Source organism: Oncorhynchus nerka, linkage group LG26, assembly GCF_034236695.1.
Source record: "Oncorhynchus nerka isolate Pitt River linkage group LG26, Oner_Uvic_2.0, whole genome shotgun sequence".
Taxonomy (NCBI): Eukaryota; Metazoa; Chordata; class Actinopteri; order Salmoniformes; family Salmonidae; genus Oncorhynchus; species Oncorhynchus nerka.
In genome coordinates this window covers 53,906,769-53,923,251 of record NC_088421.1, presented here as the reverse complement: position 1 = coordinate 53,923,251, position 16,483 = coordinate 53,906,769, and the positions used below count along the sequence as shown (strand labels likewise).

The 16,483-nt window shown below is 49.3% G+C and overlaps 1 protein-coding gene and 1 long non-coding RNA gene across 2 annotated transcripts in view; one reads left to right on the top strand and one right to left on the bottom strand.

The window, feature by feature from the left end:
- LOC135564837 (uncharacterized) overlaps positions 1-16,483 on the bottom strand; it is a 349,184-nt gene that overhangs the window by 65,475 nt on the left and 267,226 nt on the right. The gene's annotated exons all lie outside the window — the stretch shown is intronic.
- Positions 1-16,483, top strand: part of LOC135564974 (trinucleotide repeat-containing gene 18 protein-like) — a 138,120-nt gene that overhangs the window by 33,055 nt on the left and 88,582 nt on the right. Inside the window, 1 exon segment of the mRNA XM_065011048.1 lies at positions 14,991-15,357. Within this exon segment, the coding sequence (XP_064867120.1) occupies positions 14,991-15,357 (367 nt within the window).

The window sequence follows — 16,483 nt, the reverse complement described above, 5'->3', positions numbered from 1 at the left end:
ACACACCTGATACACACCTGACACACCTGACTGTGCTGATACACACCCTGACTAGTGCTGACACACCTGATACACACCTGACTAGTGCTGATACACCTGATACACACCTGATACACACCTGATACACACCTGACTGGTGCTGACACACCTGATACACACCTGACTGGTGCTGACACACCTGATACACACCTGACTGGTGCTGACACACCTGATACACACCTGACTGGTGCTGACACACCTGATACACACCTGATACACACCTGACTGGTGCTGATACACCTGATACACACCTGACTAGTGCTGACACACCTGACTGGTGCTGACACACCTGATACACACCTGACTAGTGCTGACACACCTGATACACACCTGACTGGTGCTGACACACCTGATACACACCTGACTGGTGCTGACACACCTGATACACACCTGACTGGTGCTGACACACCTGATACACACCTGACTGGTGCTGACACACCTGATACACACCTGATACACACCTGACTAGTGCTGACACACCTGATACACACCTGACTGGTGCTGATACACACCTGATACACACCTGACTACTGACACCTGATACACACCTGACTAGTGCTGACACACCACCTGATACACACCTGTGCTGACACACCTGATACACACCTGACTGACACACCTGATACACACCTGACTACACACCTGATACACACCTGACTGGTGCTGACACACCTGATACACACCTGACTACTGACACCTGATACACACCTGACTAGTGCTGACACACCTGATACACACCTGACTAGTGCTGACACACCTGATACACACCTGACTGACTACACCTGACACACCTGATACACACCTGACACACCTGACACACCTGATACACACCTGACTAGTGCTGACACACCTGATACACACCTGACTGGTGCTGACACACCTGATACACACCTGACTGGTGCACACACACCTGACTGGTGCTGACACACCTGATACACACCTGATACACACCTGACTGGTGCTGACACACCTGATACACACCTGATACACACCTGACTAGTGCTGACACACCTGATACACACCTGACTGGTGCTGACACACCTGATGCTGACACACCTGATACACACCTGATACACACCTGACTACCTGACTAGTGCTGACTGATACACACCTGATACACACCTGACTGGTGCTGACACACCTGATACACACCTGACTGGTGCTGATACACCTGATACACACCTGACTGGTGCTGACACACCTGATACACACCTGACACACACCTGATACACACCTGATACACCTGATACACACCTGATACACCTGATACACACCTGATACACCTGATACACACCTGATACACACCTGACTGGTGCTGACACACCTGATACACACCTGACTAGTGCTGACACACCTGATACACACCTGACTAGTGCTGACACACCTGATACACACCTGATACACACCTGATACACACCTGACTAGTGCTGACACACCTGATACACACCTGACTAGTGCTGACACACCTGATACACACCTGATACACACCTGACTGGTGCTGACACACCTGATACACACCTGACTGGTGCTGACACACCTGATACACACCTGACTAGTGCTGACACACCTGATACACACCTGACTGGTGCTGACACACCTGATACACACCTGATACACACCTGACTAGTGCTGACACACCTGATACACACCTGATACACACCTGATACACACCTGACTGGTGCTGACACACCTGATACACACCTGACTAGTGCTGACACACCTGATACACACCTGACTGGTGCTGACACACCTGATACACACCTGATACACACCTGACTAGTGCTGACACACCTGATACACACCTGACTGGTGCTGACACACCTGATACACACCTGATACACACCTGACTGGTGCTGACACACCTGATACACACCTGACTAGTGCTGACACACCTGATACACACCTGACTGGTGCTGACACACCTGATACACACCTGATACACACCTGATACACACCTGACTGGTGCTGACACCTGATACACACCTGATACACACCTGACACACCTGATACACACCTGATACACCTGATACACACCTGACACACCTGACTGTGCTGACACACCTGATACACACCTGACTGGTGCTGACACACCTGATACACACCTGATACACACCTGACTAGTGCTGACACACCTGATACACACCTGACTGGTGCTGACACACCTGATACACACCTGACTAGTGCTGACACACCTGATACACACCTGACTAGTGCTGACACACCTGATACACACCTGACTGGTGCTGACACACCTGATACACACCTGATACACACCTGACTAGTGCTGACACACCTGATACACACCTGATACACACCTGACTGGTGCTGATACACCTGATACACACCTGACTACACACACCTGATACACACCTGACTGTGCTGACACACCTGACTGACACACCTGATACACACCTGACTAGTGCTGACACACCTGATACACACCTGATACACACCTGATACACACCTGATACACACCTGACTAGTGCTGACACACCTGATACACACCTGACTAGTGCTGACACACCTGATACACACCTGACACACCTGACTAGTGCTGACACACCTGATACACACCTGACTACTGACACACCTGATACACACCTGACTGGTGCTGACACACCTGATACACACCTGATACACACCTGACTGGTGCTGACACACCTGATACACACCTGATACACACCTGACTGGTGCTGATACACCTGATACACACCTGACTGGTGCTGACACACCTGATACACACCTGATACACACCTGACTGTGCTGACACCTGATACACACCTGACACACCTGACACACCTGATACACACCTGACTGGTGCTGACACACCTGATACACACCTGACTGGTGCTGACACACCTGATACACACCTGACTACACACCTGATACACACACCTGACTGGTGCTGACACACCTGATACACACCTGACTAGTGCTGACACACCTGATACACACCTGATACACACCTACTGACACCTGATACACACCTGACTGTGCTGACACACCTGATACACACCTGACTAGTGCTGACACACCTGATACACACCTGACTAGTGCTGACACACCTGATACACACCTGATACACACCTGATACACACCTGCTGACACACCTGATACACACACCTGACTGGTGCTGACACACCTGATACACACCTGACTGTGCTGACACACCTGATACACACCTGACTGGTGCTGCTGACACACCTGATACACACCTGACTAGTGCTGACACACCTGATACACACCTGACTAGTGCTGACACACCTGATACACACCTGACTGGTGCTGACACACCTGATACACACCTGACTAGTGCTGACACACCTGATACACACCTGACTACACACACACCTGATACTGACACACCTGATACACACCTGACTAGTGCTGACACACCTGATACACACCTGACTGGTGCTGACACACCTGATACACACCTGACTAGTGCTGACACACCTGATACACACCTGACTAGTGCTGACACACCTGATACACACCTGACTAGTGCTGACACACCTGATACACACCTGATACACACCTGACCTGCTGACACACCTGATACACACCTGGTGCTGATACACACCTGATACACACCTGACTGCTGATACACACCTGATACACACCTGATACACACCTGACTAGTGCTGACACACCTGATACACACCTGACTAGTGCTGACACACCTGATACACACCTGACCTGACTGGTGCTGACACACCTGATACACACCTGATGACTGGTGCTGACACACCTGATACACACCTGACTGGTGCTGACACACCTGATACACACCTGACTAGTGCTGACACACCTGATACACACCTGATACACACCTGACTGTGCACACACTGGTGATACACACCTGATACACACCTGACTACTGACACACCTGATACACACCTGACTGGTGCTGACACACCTGATACACACCTGACTGGTGCTGACACACCTGATACACACCTGACTGGTGCTGACACACACCTGACTACTGACACACCTGACACACCTGACTAGTGCACACACCTGATACACACCTGACTAGTGCTGACACACCTGATACACACCTGACTAGTGCTGACACACCTGATACACACCTGACTGGTGCTGACACACCTGATACACACCTGACTGGTGCTGACACACCTGATACACACCTGACTAGTGCTGACACCCTGATACACACCTGATACACACCTGACTGGTGCTGACACACCTGATACACACCTGACTAGTGCTGACACACCTGATACACACCTGACTAGTGCTGATACACCTGATACACACCTGATACACACCTGATACACACCTGACTGGTGCTGATACACCTGATACACACCTGACTAGTGCTGATGACACACCTGACTACACACCTGATACACACCTGATACACACCTGACTACACACCACTGATACACACCTGACTACACCTGACACACCTGATACACACCTGACTAGTGCTGACACACCTGATACACACCTGACTAGTGCTGACACACCTGATACACACCTGACTAGTGCTGACACACCTGATACACACCTGACTGGTGCTGACACACCTGATACACACCTGACTGGTGCTGACACACCTGATACACACCTGACTGGTGCTGATACACCTGATACACACCTGACTAGTGCTGACACACCTGATACACACCTGATACACACCTGATACACACCTGACTGGTGCTGACACACCTGATACACACCTGATACACACCTGACTAGTGCTGACACACCTGATACACACCTGACTAGTGCTGACACACCTGATACACACCTGACTAGTGCTGACACACCTGATACACACCTGATACACACCTGACTGGTGCTGATACACACCTGATACACACCTGATACACACCTGACTGGTGCTGACACACCTGATACACACCTGACTAGTGCTGACACACCTGATACACACCTGATACACACCTGACTGGTGCTGACACACCTGATACACACCTGACTAGTGCTGACACACCTGATACACACCTGATACACACCTGACTGGTGCTGACACACCTGATACACACCTGACTGGTGCTGACACACCTGATACACACCTGACTGGTGCTGACACACCTGATACACACCTGATACACACCTGATACACACCTGACTAGTGCTGACACACCTGATACACACCTGACTGGTGCTGACACACCTGATACACACCTGACTACACCCTGATACACACCTGACTAGTGCTGACACACCTGATACACACCTGATACACACCTGACTGGTGCTGACACACCTGATACACACCTGACTGACTAGTGCTGACACACCTGATACACACCTGACTACACACACCTGACACCTGACTGGTGCTGACACACCTGATACACACCTGATACACACCTGATACACACCTGACTGGTGCTGACACACCTGATACACACCTGACTGGTGCTGACACACCTGATACACACCTGACTGGTGCTGACACACCTGATACACACCTGACTGGTGCTGACACACCTGACACCTGATACACACCTGACTGGTGCTGACACACCTGATACACACCTGACTGGTGCTGACACACCTGATACACACCTGACTGGTGCTGACACACCTGATACACACCTGACTAGTGCTGACACACCTGATACACACCTGACTAGTGCTGACACACCTGATACACACCTGATACACACCTGATACACACCTGACTAGTGCTGACACACCTGATACACACCTGATACACACCTGACTGGTGCTGACACACCTGATACACACCTGATACACACCTGATACACACCTGATACTGGTGCTGATACACCTGATACACACCTGACACACACCTGATGACACACCTGACTGGTGCTGACACACCTGATACACACCTGACTGGTGCTGACACACCTGATACACACCTGACTGACTGACACACCTGATACACACCTGACTGGTGCTGACACACCTGATACACACCTGATACACACCTGACTAGTGCTGACACACCTGATACACACCTGACTGGTGCTGACACACCTGATACACACCTGACTGGTGCTGACACACCTGATACACACCTGACTGAGTGCTGACACACCTGATACACACCTGACTAGTGCTGACACACCTGATACACACCTGACTACCTGCTGATGACTGGTGCACACCTGACACACCTGATACACACCTGACTGAGTGCTGACACACCTGATACACACCTGACTACACTGACACACCTGATGCACACACCTGATACACACCTGACTGGTGCTGACACACCTGATACACACCTGACTGGTGCTGATACACACCTGATACACACCTGACTAGTGCTGACACACCTGATACACACCTGACTACTGACACACCTGATACACACCTGACTAGTGCTGACACACCTGATACACCTGATACACACCTGACTAGTGCTGACACACCTGATACACACCCTGACTGGTGCTGATACACACCTGATACACACCTGATACACACCTGACTGGTGCTGACACACCTGATACACACCTGACTAGTGCTGACACACCTGATACACACCTGACTAGTGCTGACACACCTGATACACACCTGATACACACTGACACACCTGATACACACCTGATACACACCTGACTGGTGCTGACACACCTGATACACACCTGACACACCTGATACACACCTGACTAGTGCTGACACACCTGATACACACCTGACTGGTGCTGACACACCTGATACACACCTGATACACACCTGACTGGTGCTGACACACCTGATACACACCTGACTGGTGCTGACACACCTGATACACACCTGACTGGTGCTGACACACCTGATACACACCTGACTGACTAGTGCTGACACACCTGATACACACCTGATACACACCTAACTGGTGCTGACACACCTGATACACCTGATACACACCTGACTAGTGCTGACACACCTGATACACACCTGACTGGTGCTGACACACCTGATACACACCTGACTGGTGCTGACACACCTGATACACACCTGATACACACCTGACTGGTGCTGACACACCTGATACACACCTGATACACACCTGACTAGTGCTGACACACCTGATACACACCTGACTAGTGCTGACACACCTGATACACACCTGATACACACCTGATACACACCTGACTGGTGCTGACACACCTGATACACACCTGACTAGTGCTGACACACCTGATACACACCTGACTGGTGCTGACACACCTGATACACACCTGACTGGTGCTGACACACCTGATACACACCTGACTGGTGCTGACACACCTGATACACACCTGACTGGTGCTGACACACCTGATACACACCTGATACACACCTGATACACACCTGACTGGTGCTGACACACCTGATACACACCTGACTGGTGCTGACACACCTGATACACACCTGATACACACCTGATACACACCTGACTGGTGCTGACACACCTGATACACACCTGACTGGTGCTGACACACCTGATACACACCTGATACACACCTGACTGGTGCTGACACACCTGATACACACCTGACTGGTGCTGACACACCTGATACACACCTGATACACACCTGACTGGTGCTGACACACCTGATACACACCTGACTAGTGCTGACACACCTGATACACACCTGACTAGTGCTGACACACCTGATACACACCTGACTAGTGCTGACACACCTGATACACACCTGACTAGTGCTGACACACCTGATACACACCTGACACACCTAGTGCTGACACACCTGATACACACCTGACTGAGTGCTGACACACCTGATACACACCTGATACACACCTGACTAGTGCTGACACACCTGATACACACCTGACTAGTGCTGACACTGACACACCTGATACACACCTGACTGACTAGTGCTGACACACCTGATACACACCTGACACACCTGACTAGTGCTGACACACCTGATACACACCTGACTAGTGCTGACACACCTGATACACACCTGACTGGTGCTGACACACCTGATACACACCTGACTGGTGCTGACTGACACACTGATACACACCTGACTGGTGCTGACACACCTGATACACACCTGACTGGTGCTGACACACCTGATACACACCTGACTGGTGACTGACACACCTGATACACACCTGACTACACACCTGATACACACCTGACTGGTGCTGACACACCTGATACACACCTGACTGGTGCTGACACACCTGATACACCTGACCACACCTGACTGGTGCTGACACACCTGACCACCTGACTACACACCTGATACACACCTGACTGGTGCTGACACACCTGATACACACCTGACTAGTGCTGACACACCTGATACACACCTGACTGTGCTGACACACCTGATACACACCTGACTAGTGCTGACACACCTGATACACACCTGATGGTGCTGACCTGACTGGTGCTGACACACCTGATACACACCTGACTGATACACTACTAGTGTGCTGACACACCTGATACACACCTGACTAGTGCTGACACACCTGACACACCTGACTAGTGCTGACACACCTGATACACACCTGACTGAGTGCTGACACACCTGATACACACCTGACACACCTGATACACACCTGTGCTGACACACCTGATACACACCTGATACACACCTGATACACACCTGATACACACCTGATACACACCTGACTGGTGCTGACACACCTGATACACACCTGATAGTGCTGACACACCTGATACACACCTGACTAGTGCTGATACACACCTGATACACACCTGATACACACCTGACTGGTGCTGACACACCTGATACACACCTGATACACACCTGATACACACCTGATACACACCTGATACACACCTGACTAGTGCTGACACACCTGATACACACCTGACTAGTGCTGACACACCTGATACACACCTGACTGGTGCTGACACACACACCTGACTACTGACACACCTGATACACACCTGACTGGTGCTGACACACCTGATACACACCTGACTGGACTGCTGATACACACCTGACTAGTGCTGACACACCTGATACACACCTGACTACACACTGACACACCTGATACACACCTGATACACACCTGACTAGTGCACACCTGATACACACCTGATACACACCTGACTAGTGCTGATACACCTGATACACACCTGACTGGTGCTGACACACCTGATACACACCTGACTAGTGCTGACACACCTGATACACACCTGATACACACCTGATACACACCTGACTGGTGCTGATACACCTGATACACACCTGACTGGTGCTGACACACCTGATACACACCTGACTGGTGCTGACACACCTGATACACACCACCTGACTGGTGCTGACACACCTGATACACACACACCTGACTGGTGCTGACACACCTGATACACACCTGACTGACTAGTGCTGACACACCTGATACACACCTGACTGGTGCTGACACACCTGATACACACCTGACTGGTGCTGACACACCTGATACACACCTGACTGGTGCTGACACACCTGATACACACCTGACTGGTGCTGACACACCTGATACACACCTGACTGGTGCTGACACACCTGATACACACCTGACTGGTGCTGACACACCTGATACACACCTGACTAGTGCTGACACACCTGATACATACACACCTGACTGGTGCTGACACACCTGATACACACCTGACTAGTGCTGACTGACACACCTGATACACACCTGACTGATACACACCTGATACACACCTGATACACACCTGATACACACCTGACTAGTGCTGACACACCTGATACACACCTGACTAGTGCTGATACACCTGATACACACCTGATACACACCTGATACACACCTGACTGGTGCTGACACACCTGATACACACCTGACTGGTGCTGACACACCTGATACACACCTGACTAGTGCTGACACACCTGATACACACCTGATACACACCTGACTAGTGCTGATACACCTGATACACACCTGACTGACTAGTGCTGACACACCTGATACACACCTGACTGGTGCTGACACACCTGATGACTGACACACCTGATACACACCTGATACACACCTGACTAGTGCTGACACACCTGATACACACCTGACTAGTGCTGACACACCTGATACACACCTGACACACCTGACTAGTGCACACCTGATACACACCTGACTACACACCTGATACACACCTGACTAGTGCTACTGATACACACCTGACTGGTGCTGACACACCTGATACACACCTGACTGGTGCTGACACACCTGATACACACCTGACTAGTGCTGACACACCTGATACACACCTGATACACACCTGACTAGTGCTGACACACCTGATACACACCTGATACACACCTGACTGGTGCTGACACACCTGATACACACCTGACTAGTGCTGACACCTGACACACCTGACTACACACCTGATACACACCTGACTACACACACCTGATACACACCTGATACACACCTGAGTACACACCTGACTGGTGCTGACACACCTGATACACACCTGATACACACCTGATACACACCTGACTGGTGCTGACACACCTGATACACACCTGACTGGTGCTGACACACCTGATACACACCTGACTGGTGCTGACACACCTGATACACACCTGACTGGTGCTGATACACACCTGACTGGTGCTGATACACCTGATACACACCTGACTGGTGCTGACACACCTGATACACACCTGACTGGTGCTGACACACCTGATACACACCTGACTGGTGCTGACACACCTGATACACACCTGATACACACCTGATACACACCTGACACACCTGATACACACCCTGATACACACCTGACTGGTGCTGACACACCTGATACACACCTGACACACCTGACTGGTGCTGACACACCTGATACACACCTGACTGGTGCTGATGATACACCTGACTACACACCTGATACACACCTGACTGGTGCTGACACACCTGATACACACCTGACTGACTGGTGCTGACACACCTGATACACACCTGACTAGTGCTGACACACCTGATACACACCTGACTGGTGCTGACACCTGACACACCTGATACACACCTGACTGGTGCTGATACACCTGATACACACCTGATACACACCTGACCTGACTGATGCTGACACACCTGATACACACCTGACTGGTGCTGACACACCTGACACACCTGATACACACCTGACTAGTGCTGACACACCTGATACACACCTGACTACTGACACACCTGATACACACCTGATACACACCTGACTGGTGCTGACACACCTGATACACACCTGACTAGTGCTGACACACCTGATACACACCTGATACTGACTGGTGCTGACACCTGATACACACCTGACTGGTGCTGATACACCTGATACACACCTGATACACACCTAATACACACCTGATACACACCTGACTAGTGCTGACACACCTGATACACACCTGACTGGTGCTGATACACCTGATACACACCTGACTGGTGCTGACACACCTGATACACACCTGACTAGTGCTGACACACCTGATACACACCTGACTAGTGCTGACACACCTGATACACACCTGACTGGTGCTGACACACCTGATACACACCTGATACACACCTGATACACACCTGACTAGTGCTGACACACCTGATACACACCTGATACACACCTGACTGGTGCTGACACACCTGATACACACCTGATACACACCTGACTGTGCTGACACACCTGATACACACCTGACTGGTGCTGACACACCTGATACACCTGATACACACCTGACTGGTGCTGACACACCTGATACACACCTGACTGGTGCTGACACACCTGATACACACCTGACTAGTGCTGATACACCTGATACACACCTGATACACACCTGATACACACCTGACTGGTGCTGACACACCTGATACACACCTGATACACACCTGACTGGTGCTGACACACCTGATACACACCTGACTAGTGCTGACACACCTGATACACACCTGATACACACCTGACTGGTGCTGACACACCTGATACACACCTGACTGGTGCTGACACACCTGATACACACCTGACTGGTGCTGACACACCTGATACACACCTGACTGGTGCTGACACACCTGATACACACCTGACTGGTGCTGACACACCTGATACACACCTGACTGGTGCTGACACACCTGATACACACCTGACTGGTGCTGACACACCTGATACACACCTGACTGGTGCTGACACACCTGATACACACCTGACTGGTGCTGACACACCTGATACACACCTGACTGGTGCTGACACACCTGATACACACCTGATACACACCTGACTGGTGCTGACACACCTGATACACACCTGATACACACCTGACTGGTGCTGACACACCTGATACACACCTGACTGGTGCTGACACACCTGATACACACCTGACTAGTGCTGACACACCTGATACACACCTGACTGGTGCTGACACACCTGATACACACCTGACTGGTGCTGACACACCTGATACACACCTGATACACACCTGACTGGTGCTGACACACCTGATACACACCTGATACACACCTGATACACACCTGATACACACCTGACTAGTGCTGACACACCTGATACACACCTGACTAGTGCTGACACACCTGATACACACCTGACTAGTGCTGACACACCTGATACACACCTGACTGGTGCTGACACACCTGATACACACCTGATACACACCTGACTAGTGCTGACACACCTGATACACACCTGACTGGTGCTGACACACCTGATACACACCTGATACACACCTGACTAGTGCTGACACACCTGATACACACCTGACTGGTGCTGACACACCTGATACACACCTGACTGGTGCTGATACACCTGATACACACCTGACTAGTGCTGACACACCTGATACACACCTGATACACACCTGATACACACCTGACTAGTGCTGACACACCTGATACACACCTGACTGGTGCTGACACACCTGATACACACCTGACTGGTGCTGACACACCTGATACACACCTGACTAGTGCTGACACACCTGATACACACCTGATACACACCTGACTGGTGCTGACACACCTGATACACACCTGACTGGTGCTGACACACCTGATACACACCTGACTGGTGCTGACACACCTGATACACACCTGACTGGTGCTGACACACCTGATACACACCTGATACACACCTGACTGGTGCTGACACACCTGATACACACCTGACTAGTGCTGACACACCTGATACACACCTGATACACACCTGATACTGACTGGTGCTGACACACCTGATACACACCTGACTGGTGCTGACACACCTGATACACACCTGATACACACCTACACACCTGACTAGTGCTGACACACCTGATACACACCTGACTGGTGCTGACACACCTGATACACACCTGACTGGTGCTGATACACCTGATACACACCTGACTGGTGCTGATACACCTGATACACACCTGATACACACCTGACTAGTGCTGACACACCTGATACACACCTGATACACACCTGACTGGTGCTGACACACCTGATACACACCTGATACACACCTGACTAGTGCTGACACACCTGATACACACCTGACTGGTGCTGATACACACCTGATACACACCTGACTGGTGCTGACACACCTGATACACACCTGACTGTGCTGACACACCTGATACACACCTGACTAGTGCTGACACACCTGATACACACCTGACTGATACACACCTGTGCTGACACACCTGATACACACCTGACTGGTGCTGACACACCTGATACACACCTGATACACACCTGACTGGTGCTGACACACCTGATACACACCTGACTGGTGCTGACACACCTGATACACACCTGACTGGTGCTGATACACACACCTGACTAGTGCTGACACCTGATACACACCTGACTAGTGCTGACACACCTGATACACACCTGACTGGTGCACACCCTGATACACACCTGACTAGTGCTGACACACCTGATACACACCTGATACACACCTGACTAGTGCTGACACACCTGATACACACCTGACTGGTGCTGACACACCTGATACACACCTGACTGGTGCTGACACACCTGATACACACCTGATACACACCTGACTGGTGCTGACACACCTGATACACACCTGACTAGTGCTGACACACCTGATACACACCTGATACACACCTGACTGGTGCTGACACACCTGATACACACCTGACTGGTGCTGACACACCTGATACACACCTGATACACACCTGACTAGTGCTGACACACCTGATACACACCTGACTGGTGCTGACACACCTGATACACACCTGACTGGTGCTGACACACCTGATACACACCTGACTGGTGCTGATACACACCCTGATACACACCTGACACACCTGACTGGTGCTGACACACCTGATACACACCTGACTAGTGCTGACACACCTGATACACACCTGACTGGTGCTGACACACCTGACTAGTGCACACACCTGACTACACACCTGATACACACCTGACTGGTGCTGATACACCTGATACACACCTGATACACACCTGACTGGTGCTGACACACCTGATACACACCTGACACGACTAGTGCTGACACACCTGATACACACCTGACTGGTGCTGACACACCTGATACACACCTGATACACCTGACTGGTGCTGACTGACACCTGATACACACCTGATACACACCTGACTGGTGCTGACACACCTGATACACACCTGACTGGTGCTGACACACCTGATACACACCTGATACACACCTGACTGGTGCTGACACACCTGATACACACCTGATACACACCTGACTAGTGCTGACACACCTGATACACACCTGACTGGTGCTGACACACCTGATACACACCTGATACACACCTGACTGGTGCTGACACACCTGATACACACCTGACTGGTGCTGACACACCTGATACACACCTGATACACACCTGATACACACCTGACTGGTGCTGATACACCTGATACACACCTGACTGGTGCTGACACACCTGATACACACCTGACTGGTGCTGACACACCCGATAATCACCTACCCCCCCTCTCTGTTGTAGGAGCGTCTGAAGGCCAGTGAACAGAGGGCAGAGCTAGAAGAGAAGACCAATAAGAGGAGTTCCGAGCCCAAACCCCGCCCCTCGCCACGCCCCACTTCCTCCCCCTCCCTCCACTGCCATAAAACTCCCCTCCGTTCACCTCCCCCCTCCACCTCCTCCCTCACCCCCCTGTCCTCCCCCAGGCCCACTCTCCAACACCCGGAGGTCCAGAGAGAGAGGTCTCACCCTTCCTCTCCCCTTCCTCGCCCTCCCGCCCCACACTCTGCCTCCCCCCTGAGACCCAAGCAGGACGCTGACGAGGGAGAGGAGGAGGGGGGAGAGAGGGGGGAGAAACAGACCACCGCCCCCTATCACCGAATCTACACAGGTGAGCATCCTGTTAAAACTAATATTCTATTCTGTTACATTCTATTGTTGTATTCTATTGTTGTATTCTATTCTGTTACATTCTATTGTTGTATTCTATTCTGTTACATTCTATTGTTGTATTCTATTCTGTTACATTCTATTGTTGTATTCTATTGTTGTATTCTGTTACATTCTATTGTTGTATTCTATTCTGTTACATTCTATTGTTGTATTCTATTGTTGTATTCTATTCTGTTACATTCTATTGTTGTATTCTATTCTGTTACATTCTATTGTTGTATTCTATTCTGTTACATTCTATTGTTGTATTCTATTCTGTTACATTCTATTGTTGTATTCTATTGTTGTATTCTATTCTGTTACATTCTATTGTTGTATTCTATTCTGTTACATTCTATTGTTGTATTCTATTCTGTTACATTCTATTGTTGTATTCTATTCTGTTACATTCTATTGTTGTATTCTATTGTATTATATTATATTCTGTTGTAATAGAATGCTATTCTGTTACATTCTATTGTTGTATTCTATTCTGTTACATTCTATTGTTGTATTCTATTGTATTATATTATATTCTGTTATAATAGAATGCTATTCTGTTACATTCTATTGTTGTATTCTATTATATTCTGTTATATTCTGTTATAATAGAATGCTATTCTGTTACATTCTATTGTTGTATTCTATTATATTCTGTTATATTCTGTTGTAATAGAATGCTATTCTGTTACATTCTATTGTTGTATTCTATTCTGTTACATTCTATTGTTGTATTCTATTGTATTATATTATATTCTGTTATAATAGAATGCTATTCTGTTACATTCTATTGTTGTATTCTATTGTATTCTGTTACATTCTATTGTTGTATTCTATTGTATTGTTATATTCTATTCTGTTACATTCTATTGTTATGTTCTATTCTGTTACATTGTATTGTTATATTCTATTCTGTTACATTGTATTGTTATATTCTATTCTGTTACATTATATTGTTGTATTCTATTGTTGTATTCTATTGTTGTATTCTATTGTTGTATTCTATTGTTGTATTTTATTGTTGTATTCTATTGTTGTATTCTATTGTTCTATTCTATTGTTTTATATTGTTGTATTCTATTGTT